The 11,446-nt window shown below is 40.4% G+C and overlaps 1 protein-coding gene across 1 annotated transcript; it reads right to left on the bottom strand.

Annotated features, from left to right (window-relative positions):
• Positions 1-5: 5 nt before the first annotated feature.
• Positions 6-7,550, bottom strand: LOC127415720 (platelet-activating factor acetylhydrolase-like). The gene is made up of 11 exons (XM_051654561.1): positions 7,387-7,550; positions 6,782-6,927; positions 6,539-6,689; positions 6,195-6,288; positions 6,038-6,106; positions 4,571-4,742; positions 2,489-2,602; positions 2,242-2,333; positions 1,507-1,677; positions 1,252-1,400; positions 6-774 (listed from the first exon to the last, which is right to left on the bottom strand). The coding sequence occupies exons 1-11, from the start codon at positions 7,457-7,459 to the stop codon at positions 674-676; spliced, it is 1,332 nt and encodes a 443-aa protein (XP_051510521.1). The 5' UTR covers positions 7,460-7,550; the 3' UTR covers positions 6-673.
• Positions 7,551-11,446: the final 3,896 nt, after the last annotated feature.

Raw genomic sequence — 11,446 nt, 5'->3', positions numbered from 1 at the left:
AAAGGTAAGATATTCTGTTTAATAAACAATTTAAAATACATACAAAGACTTTACATTTTTGTTGCTGTACTGCAAACCAGTGATTTCTAAATTTCAAATAATTTTCAGTTCTGCATCTCATAAAAATGATTAGTAGTGTATAGTGTAAATGTTTGATTTCAATGACTGTTACAAATCAGCAAATCACAAGTTTGAGTTACAGATCATGAGATCTAAAGGAGACACTGAGACTGATGTGCTACCTGAGGTTATGTTTTCTACAAAGGTGTTATTGCTCGTGATAGGGCACCACACAAGCTTCCTTGTGCCATGATCACAGAGTCAACAATGTGGAAAACATTTCATTGATAATAACTTGTCCGCTTTACATAACTGTAAAAACACATTGAGGCACAGGAAAAAGGTGAGGTGTTTAAAAATTTTTTGAAAAGTGTGTGGCGGCTGGCCAGTAGTAGCTTATATTAGTCATCCTGAACAGTTTAAAGTTCTGCCCTGTTTAAAGATACCATTAAATATCATTTACAATAGATCACTTTCTAATCCATGGTACAAAGCAAACATACACAGCAGTCAATGATAGTTTATGCTAGACTGGGCCTTTCTCAAACATGCAACCATTTGTAGCTCCATTTGTAAGGTTTAAATCATTATTACATTTATACATGTTACTTGATTAAATGGATGACTGTGGTATAATAATATTGGTGCCTGGAATCAAGTTATCATCTTTTCCATCAATTAGAGGATCCCACTGATTGAAGTCTCTTTCCAGATCTGAGAAATAAAATATTACAGCAAGATATTTCAAACAAACTTGAGTAATAGAGAAACAATTCACATTTTTAAAATAATATAAAATGCAAACTTGTTACTATTTCGAAAGTTCCAAGTACCCGTTACAAATTCAAAATTGTCAGCAAAAATCTGTTGCTAGTTCAAAAATGTCAAAGCCTCCGTTACTAGTTGAAAAGTGTCACTTTCCATGGGTATTCAAATTATTTTTACAAAATTGTTTGTCATCAGATTTGTTTAACTAGTGTCTTTGTTTTACTGGTTCTTTTGCTATGGTAGACAGTTTCGTTAATCTTAAGCTTTGAGACCATTTTTGAAAGTGACACCAAACAGTAATGCCTATTACAGAAAATTAACCAACACATTGGAACATCAGTCAGAATAAAAAATTGGTGGTATAATTTACAATTTATGAGATAATTTTGTTTTTTTTCCCCCCGCACTTTCATGTTTACTTACTTAAATGGCGTTGAAGAAAAGCCAAAGTTGCTTTGTTGGAAAGATCCAAGGCTATATGTGGATCCAGCTCTCCTTTCAGTTTCAGGAGCTTTCCAATCCAGTTACCAGTAAGAAATGTGAAATCTGGGAAGCTCTGATGGACTGTTCCCCTATCAAAACAAGGTATACAGTATGGCTCAATAACATAGTAATATAGTCTTAAAGTAGTTAGTCATCATTATATTTTAACTTAAATTACTTAAATTGATTACTGACTTGATGGTTATCATTTTTCTGGGAATGATGGCAGAGTCCAGCTTCTTCATACGGATAATATTCCCAATCCACTGGAATTTCTCTGAATTAATAAAAAAGATAGGCTGCTTCACTCTTGGGAAAATCTCCTCATCCAAAGGAAACATCCAGGTGTCCAATGCAACACCACACCTAAGAACAAACATTGATGTAAAATTTTGTTCAATCTCTTTTCAGAATTAAAAGCTGCATGACATGTTTTGCACTATCAGCATAGTAATTTGACAGATGTATAAACTTCCTTATCAGGTCAATGAAAAAGTAATGGTCTTTTTTTGGCTTATGTAGTTTATTACTGAAATTCACCTCTGAAGTGAATGGTAATAATGTTTTCAATAAAATAAAACAAATCCAATTAAAATGAGCATGATTAAATGGCAAGAATTTAGATTTCAATGTTGTGGTAGCGAGTTTGAAAGTGCTAAAAAAGCAGGAAACTTGCTGAGGTTTTTGCAGATATTAGTGTGATAAAATAAGGGCCTATCACGCTGACTGGAAACCGTTTCTGAAACTGCCTGATAAACATGGCTGTTACCCACAAGATGTTATGTTCTTCATTTGTAAGTCACTTTGTATAAAACCATCTGCTTAATGTAAATGTAAGATGTTTTGTATGGGAGATGCTAGTCAGCTGAACTGCTAACACTGTATTGACACTATGGTTAATTATTGCCTCTATTATTTCATAAAACATACTTGAATTTGACCTCCTTGCACAAACATTCAATCACTGTTGCGCCTCCAAAGGAATGTCCCATAACCGCTATCCTACACAAATCCATTGAATTCTGAAATTCAGAAAGTCTTATTATCGCCAGCTCTCCAGTTTGCTTTCATTACAATACTATAACAAATAAACAATTAGAGAATGTGACTGAGCAGTTCAATTTTTTTTATCTCAGTAGTTAAAGGAATAGAAAATATATTAAAATGTAATATTCACCTCCATCGTTGACAAATCAAAGTCACACTGTAAGACATTTTCCACAGACTTTCCTGAATTGATGTCAAAGAGAATATCCAAGGCTCTGATGCATTCATCAGCTCTTTGCTTTACCTGAAACATTAAAAGGAAAAACAATTCACTTCATGATACACAGATCTTCTACAGATAGTTCCTGCAATCGTGCACTAGTATAGAAAGATTACAACACAGACAATAAACAAAAACAGTATGCCTACCTCTTCTTACGACACCAGAAATTATTTGTGCTTCACAGAGGTACAAAGAACCAAACATAATACAGTTGCTCTGTAATGGCCCAATTACTAAGTTTCCATCCAAGGATGTTTTGCGGAAAAAGTTAGCACATCAAAATTAAGCTTTCAACATAATATTTTTCCATTTAACTCCAGCACATAAACTCTATGTTGATACTTCAAATGTCACGAAAAACTGGTTTGGAAACACTTTTTGTCGAGAAAATTGGCATTAACGCAAAAATGTAGTGTCACATGACAGAGTTTACCCCAATCGTTAGCCTGTGTTAATCATGACGACATTATACATCCTTCAAAGCTAATTTATTGTACGTGATTATGGATTGATCTTAACGGTATATAGATCTGATGCTGCAAACATCACAATTCCAAGTGTGCCAACACAAATATCTCGTATCATGCACATCGACAAGTGCACGGAGAACAAATGAATGACCACTCTTTGCGATTAATTTAATCACGGTAGCCATCCGTTTATTTATTAAAGTTGCTTTTACACACCATCAAAATAATAGATGGCGTCACGGAATTAGCCCACAATACAAAAAACATATTTCTGTGCACAAAGATGTTTAAAATTAAACAAATACACAATACTCTGAGAAAAGCTTCATTGTGCTTTTTTGGAACACTAACATATAGCCCAATTCTATTAAATGATTGTTTAGCTTACTTTTGAAAAAAATGTCAGCAAAACTCCCAGTATGAAATAAACTACCAAACGAAAAAAGCATTAAATTAAAAAAAAAAAAAAAAGCTCCCAAACGATTTTATCTATTTTTAGACCTATATAGGCCTTTTCTTTACACAAACTTAAATTAGCTTTACCCTTTTCTGTAGACAAAAAAGTCGGCTGAATGACATTCTCAGAATGTTCTACACTTTTTTTCAAGACAATAAACTATCAGAACTATTTGTCCAATGCGGAGTTCACTTTCAGAAAATGAGCATTTGAATATTTTAAAACGTTTAAATATTTTAAATCTAACCCTCTTTACCTCGGATCGCGTTTGCTGAGGTTCTTCTGAAAATGTCAATTGCATTATGACGCTAAAATTAATTTGAGATGACTATAAGTTCAGTTGGTCGTTAAAAGTTGCTGGACAAATATGCGGGGCATAATGCAGTTGTGATGGCGATGCTTTAGATGATTGTTCAAAATAGCCTACTGAATATCAGGAATGTATCATATATGTAAACCCTGATATTACACCGCATCATTTTTTCTTTAATAGTTGTGCACACAGCATATACACATCGATGTATGGTCCTTATACTAAGACTGAAAGTTTCCCCCGCTACTTGGTGCAGGTTGCCAGCTTGAACAGGGCCATGACGATTCGCTTTCGGGTCGGAACCTATGAAAGGCACAACATCTGGACCAATATTACAGTCCTATCAGAAGGACAACTGCTCCCTTTTGATTGCAATTCCTCCTCTTCTGATTGCTTTTATTTGTGAAAATAAAATGACAGTAAGCTGGCTAATTTCAATGAATTGTCTCAATACTCTCCCCATTTTACTCCAAAACGGAGGAAAAAATTAGGGACATCTGGGAGGCGAATTAGCGATAAACACACATTTCTGTATGGAAATGGCTTAAGGGCAGATTACTTATGTGACAAAGTGTTTTTTTTTTTTAGGCATGACATCACGCACACCATTTTTATCGATAAAAGGCCATTTGAATGGAAACAGGCAGAAGATTTCGCAAAATTAGTTTTACGCATTTTCACTTTGTCAATAACAAAATAGCGCGAAAAGTGGATGGAAACTAGGTTAATGAGTAAGGAGATTTTCTCACTTGCTTGTTTCTTAGAGGAAACTCATTCTCGCCTGGTTTCAGTGACCTGTAGTACATCCATTCCTCTTCCAGATGATCAGAAACAGGCTTGGATACGTCACATGATGTACGTCTTTTTGTTCCTGGCTCAGTGTTTTCTCTGAAGTAGTATGTTGCTGAGGCAGATTCATCCCTGATATTCAAAAGACATTACCAAACAAAAACATAACAGGCCAAATACAGTGCATAATAAAGTAATCAGCTCTGTAGCTAAAGCCAACATCTCACTAGCCTATTTTCGTTCCATTTTTTTAGTTGCAAGACTCAGATTCATAATCGTATCTGATCTTAAAGGAACAGTTCCCCCAAAAATGAAAATTCTCTCATTACGCCACCCTTGTATGACTTACTTTCTTCTGCGGAAACAAATGAAGATACTTTGATGGAGATATGAGGTGTTTTGCCCGTACAATGCAAGTCAGTGGGGTCCAAAAATTTCAAGCTCCAAAAAGGACATAAAGGAAACAATAATCCACGTCTTCTGAAGCGATGCAACTGGTTTTGGGTGAGAAACAGACCAAAATGTAACTCCTTTTTCACTATAATTCTTGCCATCTTGCAGTCTCCTTTGTGATCATGATTTGAAGCTTGATTACACTACCTCGCGCTGGACACACACACAGCACTGTACACAAACCAGACACCGTGGTTTGCAGCTTTTCACCAAATTGTGCTATTTTGAAAATGCAGATGCAAGTTAAAACGATAAGGTTGCAGGTTGAGTTTTTTTTTTTTAGATATATATTTTTTTTTCTTTTTTTAAATGTACTGCAGTTCCCGAAACATTGATAGCAGGTAGGTAGTCAACAGGTCTTTAGAAGAATGGTAGAGCAAATCGCACACTGTGTCATCAAAGGATGTGAAATAAAAGTTGATTTGGTGTATATATGTTTGCTTTTCTGTTTCATTTGTCTGAATCATTAAAAAGTGTTAATCGGGAAAAAGAAGGAAAAAAAAGGCTTCTTAGAAGCAATCTGAAATCTAGTTAATAGCAAATATCAACAGACAGCATCAGCCCTATTTACTATACATAACAACGTGTTCCTAAAATTGTGATACCTAATTAAACATATAAAGGATCCTTAATAATACTACTTTAAAACTAGTTTAAATTCACATCCAAGGATCATAACCTGAAACTCAGAGTGTAACTGGACAAGTGGCCAGCTGCTGTTAGTCCTTTATGTGTCATGTGTGAGCCCACCAGTAAACACTGTTAAGAATGTGATGACCTAGTTTATACTATTGTCTGAACACACTTTGTCTATTATAACAAGCACAACCTTTCATTAACACAGGGGAAGAAAAATATCTCAGCTGAAACCGTGATTATGACAGTTTGCGGCTAACAGATATCTCTAAGCTAACATAATTGACCAGTTAAAAACATGTTTTTAAAGATAATAAGTTCCAATTGAAAGCAGTTACCTGTGTTCCACAGCTACAACAATGAAGCCCTGTGAGGCCAGTTCAACACATATGGCTGAATACAATGTCCTGAAAATACACAGAAAAACACAGTGAGATTGTAAAACATTTTCCTAATAATTTATCTGAGATTGCATCACCTTTAAATCAACTTTACCTGAAAGCTCCCAGTCCATGAGAGAAGATAATAACAGGATATTTCCCATCTGGTTTAAAAGACGCATTCCAGGCTGCTGGGATTTTACAAGACCCTAATGTGAACAAATAAATTATAAATACAAAGAAAAAAGGTCATAGGTTGACAACAAGCAATGTTTACTATGCTGAATGTTATGCAGAATTTCTCTTAACCACGTTTTACGGTTGTTATGTTGAGGTGCCTGTGTGCGCCACAGCAAAACATACTTTCACAGATATATCAGCAAAGAAAAATGTATACAGAAAACCCACAGAGTGCACAATCATGTAGCAGGGTGTTTTTTTTTTTGTTTTGTTTTTTACCAAATATGTAGTTGAAAATTCTTTCACTCAGTGCTCTGTTCATCTTCATAAAGTCTGCAAGACCGTTGAAATACTCTCGGCACGGGACCCAGTCTGGCAACTCAGGATTCTCTTTTGATTGGCACGGGTAGTACAGTCTAAAGAAGGTCCCCTTGAAGAAATGCACATAATATTGTTTAAACAGTCAGCTGATGGCATAGTAACATATATTACCACCTGAAGTCCAAGTCTGTGCACACTTACCTGAACTGTGTGGCCCACCATCAAGTCTGTGCATCCCACTTGGTGCTGGCCTTTACCAGGCGGGATACTTAAAGTGTTATTGTGCCCACTTGAATTACCCATTGCGAAAACACCCAACCAGTTCCACTTAGGCCTATATGTTAAACCTGAAAAAACAAGATAACCACATTCTCATTACTCAACATAGTCACACGTTTTCCTACAAGTCACAATTCTCCCAAACATTTTGTTTACGCTGACTTTGGTTCCTCACAACATTTTATCGACTCAACATTTTCGTTCATTCGTCATCTGAAACTTGTATATTAGTCATATGAAACTTGTCTAATAGAGAAAAAATAATCCGTTTGTGTCAGCTTGAATGTACTTTTCACTGCATTCGCTCCTGTCGTGTTATATATTTAAAGTTATAAGTAGTTCAAGTAATAGTTTGACACTTACCAACATATAAAACACTTTATGAAAATTAGTGACGTGATTGAAAATGGGTCTGTCAAAACAGCGAAAACATGTTCAGCTTGTTTACTGTTAGCACACTAGCAAGTTAGCACTTCACCCTTGGCGAGGTGTTGAAAAGCTTTAAAAACTCATTCTGTGTGACTTACCCGACGTTGACTTTGACCGTTCATATATTTTCTTGACCAGACTCAGCTGAACGAGCCTGCCGACAGGAGACATGGACTTTAGTGGGGCTACATGTCTCAGCTGAAGTCCTCGCTGAGCAGAAACAGCAGGCGGAGCTTCATCCTAGCCACAACTTGACTCACGTGAGGAAAAGAGTCACAGTTCTCTTACGACTCGGTACACTTCACGTTGCGTTTATTAACGCATAGGAAGTGCCTTCTTACACGACCTAGTTGAAACCTCTCTACAATAACGCCAATCCTCTAATATCGGCTATGGTGTTTGAGCCTCGCCTGTTTTGACGCGAAACTGTCCGCTATAAAAAATAGGTGCACAAACACAATTTTGTCAGAAATTCTTCCTTCAAGACAGCGATCATCTCTTGTCTAGAAGCCCTCTACCTTCGCCATCGACATACATGAGTCAGTGAGCGGAATCTTCGGGGCAAGACTTTCCGCTCGCCTGTAGTGCTCCGGCGAACATCACAAGGCCTCGCCGCTTCACTTGTGAACGGCCTCAGCATCCTGATTCCCCACAGCGCTTGGGCAGGGTTTGTGTAAACTTACAAATCAATTGCTTGTATATTGTGTGAAATAAATATAAATATATATTTATTTATTTATATATTTATTTATCTAAAAGAGTCACTTACGTGTTTGCGTCTTTCTAAAGATGTCGTTCCGTAAGTGTTCCTTGTGCGAGAGGCACATCCCGCTGCCAGATCAGGAGGAGAGCTGCGTTGTCTGGGTCGTGCCCATACAGAGACAGCTCTCAAGGAGACAGACTGTCCTTACTGTGAGGGCATGAGTCTCAAGACGCTTCGCTCGTGAATCACCCTCATTCTGAGGGACGATTCAGCCTCATGCGCCCTCCCACCCGCCTCTTCTGTGATACCTGAGGATTCACACGAGGAGGCACGGCAGGGCCGCGAGGTCAATCAGGATGACTTTGAGGTGGTCCTCGTGGTGGCACACGCCCTGCGAGCCCCTCAATCTCTATGAAGTGCATGTTTTCCAAAACGCTATGTGCGAGATGAGCTCTGGCCTTCTGAAAGAGCGGGCGGCCTCATCTCGTTCAGCGGTTCTGACACTGGGGATAATAATGATGATGTTACGTCTCTCGCTGCATCAGGCGAGTGGTCAGTGGATGATGCTGCCACCCCAACCCCCAGCGAGAGCGAGGAACGTGCATGCGCCACTGACAGGGAGATGCTCCACGTCCTAACAAGGGCAGTCGAAGAGCTTCACTTTAAGTGGTCTTCAGAGGAACCCTGAACAGTCTCGCCTCGATGAATGGTTCCTGCAGTCTGGACGCCATCAAACGGTAGCATCGCGCAAATCTGCCCCATTCTTCCCCAAAGTTCATAACCAACTGTCTAAGCCCTGGCACGCACCCTTCTCGGCGCGCTCGCGCAGTGATGCCATCCTCTCTAATGTGGATCACGGGGAAGAGAACGGTTATTCCCAACTACCCCCTGTGGAGGAGGTGGTAGCGGCACACCTCTTCCCAGCGAGTAACAAGCCATGGAAATCACGCCCCATACATCCTTCCAAACCGTGTCGACAAATGTCCACACTGGCGGGAAAAGCTTACTCAGCAGCAGGACAAGCTGGATCAGCACTCCACACAATGGCGGTGCTCCAGGTATCCAAGCCAAGCTCCTCAAGCAAATGGACGAGCACTGCTTCGATTCAGAGACTCAAAGAGCTCCGCACCGCTACAGACTTAGCGCTGCATGCCACGAAAGTCACTGCGCAGGCCATTAGCAAGTCCATGGGCAACCTGGCAGTTCTGGATGTACATATATGGCTGACCCTCACAGAAATGAGTGATAAGGAAAAAGCCACTCTGTTGGATGCTCCTTGGTGGCTCTGTGAATAAGTATGCTGAGCGTTACGTCGTGACTCAGCAGCAGTCACAGGCTATGAGACACTTTATGTCCAAATGAAGTATATCACAGCCGGTTCGCCCTTTCTCTGTTTCGAGCCAGAGCCCGACTAAAAGCCCCATACCTGCTGCCTCACCAGCACCTGCTTATCAGCATATGCAGCAAAAGCGCTCCTGACGGGCACAACCCTTTGAAGCGGAAAGCAGAGCCCGCGGTTCCCTCCGGGTCTGCTCCAAAAAAGGCTCGATTGGAGACACAAAACACTGTTCCCCATCTCCCCACTACTGTTTTTCAGGAAAGGAATATTGTCGTTCACAATATTGTTCAAAATGTTTTTCCTGTGTCTTGCACTCAAATAAATGCAATAAAAAAGGCAATAAGTGCGAAAAAGAATACAGCATTCGTTGTAAATGCATGAGATGCTCACACATTCTAAATAAAGAGCCCTTTTCCTCTTCAAAGCACACATATTATGCGCAACAACTTCCTTATAGTGAATGATGCATTATATCATACGGTAAACAAACCAAATTGCCCTCTGTCCCGTTATGTGGCCGCGTGGTAAGCCCTAACGGGTATTTCAGAATGGGTGCAAACAAACAATCGAATGTGGTTATACGATCCAATTTGCACGCCAGCCACCCCGTTTCAACGTTATTTTTTGTCCCAAAGAAAGACGGTGGCCTTCGGCCGATCCTGTATCTGAGACATTTAAATCGCGCACTCATAAAGCACCCATTCAAAATGATTACCCAGAAACGGATCTTATCCCATGTACGCCCACCCGATTGGTTTGCGAAGATAGATCTGAAGGATGCGTACTTTCATATCCAAATTGTACGGCATCACAGGATGTTTTTGAGATTCGCTTTCGAGGGAACAGCGTATCAATTCAAAGTCCTGCCCTTTGGACTGGCTCCACGCACATTTACAAAGTGCATCGGTGCGGTTCTCGCCCCTCTGAGACTGAGCGGAATGCGCATCTTGAACTACCTCGACGATTGGCTGTTACTGGTGAAATCAGAGGCTCTGTTATGCCAGCACAGAGACTTACTGCTTCAGCATCTAAACAGCTTGGGCCTCAATGTGAACTGGGCGAAGAGCACGCTCTCCCCCAGCCAACAAATCTCCTTTTGGGAGTCCGCCTCGACTCCACGAGCGGGCACGCACACCTCACGACCGATTCATTCTGTTTAGCTGTTTCAGAAAGCATTGGGATTTATGTCAGTGGCATCATTCACTGCCACTGTTGAGACTGATGCGTCGCCTCCTCATATGGAGCGAGCATCATCTCATCTCCCTGAGAGCAACATATGACCCAGGCCGCTTGAATTACGGCGCGGACCTACTGTCACACCAAGGGGTGATACCTCAAACTGTATTGAGGATTTGGGAAATATTCAGAGAAGCAGAAATCTATCTATCTGCCTCAGTGGGGAATACCCACTGTCCCCTCTGGTACTCGAAGTCACAAGCACCGCTGGGAGCGGACACAATGGCGTTTCGCCCAGTATGCCTGATTCACTCTGTCATATGCAAAGTCCGAGAGGACAAGGAAACGATTCAATTAGTTGCACCGAAATGGCCCAACCAGCCATGCTTTCCAGAAATGATAGCGATGCTGTACAGCTCGCCATGGGAAATACCGCTGAGGAGGGATCTCCTCTCTCAGGCACAAGGCACAATCTGGCATCCCCAGTTCCAACTGTGGAACCTGCATGTGTGGCTCCTGAATGGAGCATGCTAAACGCGCCAGAACTGACACATTCAGTCATGAACACCATTTTACAGGCCTGAGCGCCGTCCATGAGACACCTCTATGCGCTACAATGGAAGGTGTTCACTGATTGGTGTCTCTCACATGGCAATGACCCAGTAAACTGCCCCATACATAAAATTCTCATATTTCTTCAAGAGCGATTAGACGCAGGACTCACTCTGTCAGCGCTCAAAGTGTATGTGGCAAATATATCTGCGTATCATGCACATGAAGCCGGTGCCTCTATAGGCAAGCGTGATTTAATCATAAAGTTCCTTAAAGGAGCAAGACGATTAAACCAACCTCACCCGGCTACAGTCCCGACTTGGGACATAACTTTAATCCTAAAAGCTCTCACAGGGCCCCCCTTCGTTGATTTGCACATGCTCTCCGT

This window comes from Myxocyprinus asiaticus, chromosome 25 (genome assembly GCF_019703515.2).
Source record: "Myxocyprinus asiaticus isolate MX2 ecotype Aquarium Trade chromosome 25, UBuf_Myxa_2, whole genome shotgun sequence".
NCBI lineage: Eukaryota > Metazoa > Chordata > Actinopteri > Cypriniformes > Catostomidae > Myxocyprinus > Myxocyprinus asiaticus.
Note: the sequence above shows the minus strand (reverse complement) of the source record. Positions and strands in the feature narration are given on the sequence as shown.

Coding starts and splice junctions, on each gene's coding strand:
- LOC127415720 (XM_051654561.1), bottom strand. CDS start 7,459: ATGTCTCCTGTCGGCAGGCTCGTTCAGCTGAGTCTGGTCAAGAAAATA. Junction 6,690..6,781: donor TGGTGGGCCACACAGTTCAG/GTAAGTGTGCAC, acceptor CATTTCTTCAAG/GGGACCTTCTTTAGACTGTA. Junction 4,743..6,037: donor GTTGTAGCTGTGGAACACAG/GTAACTGCTTTC, acceptor TTTGAATATCAG/GGATGAATCTGCCTCAGCAA.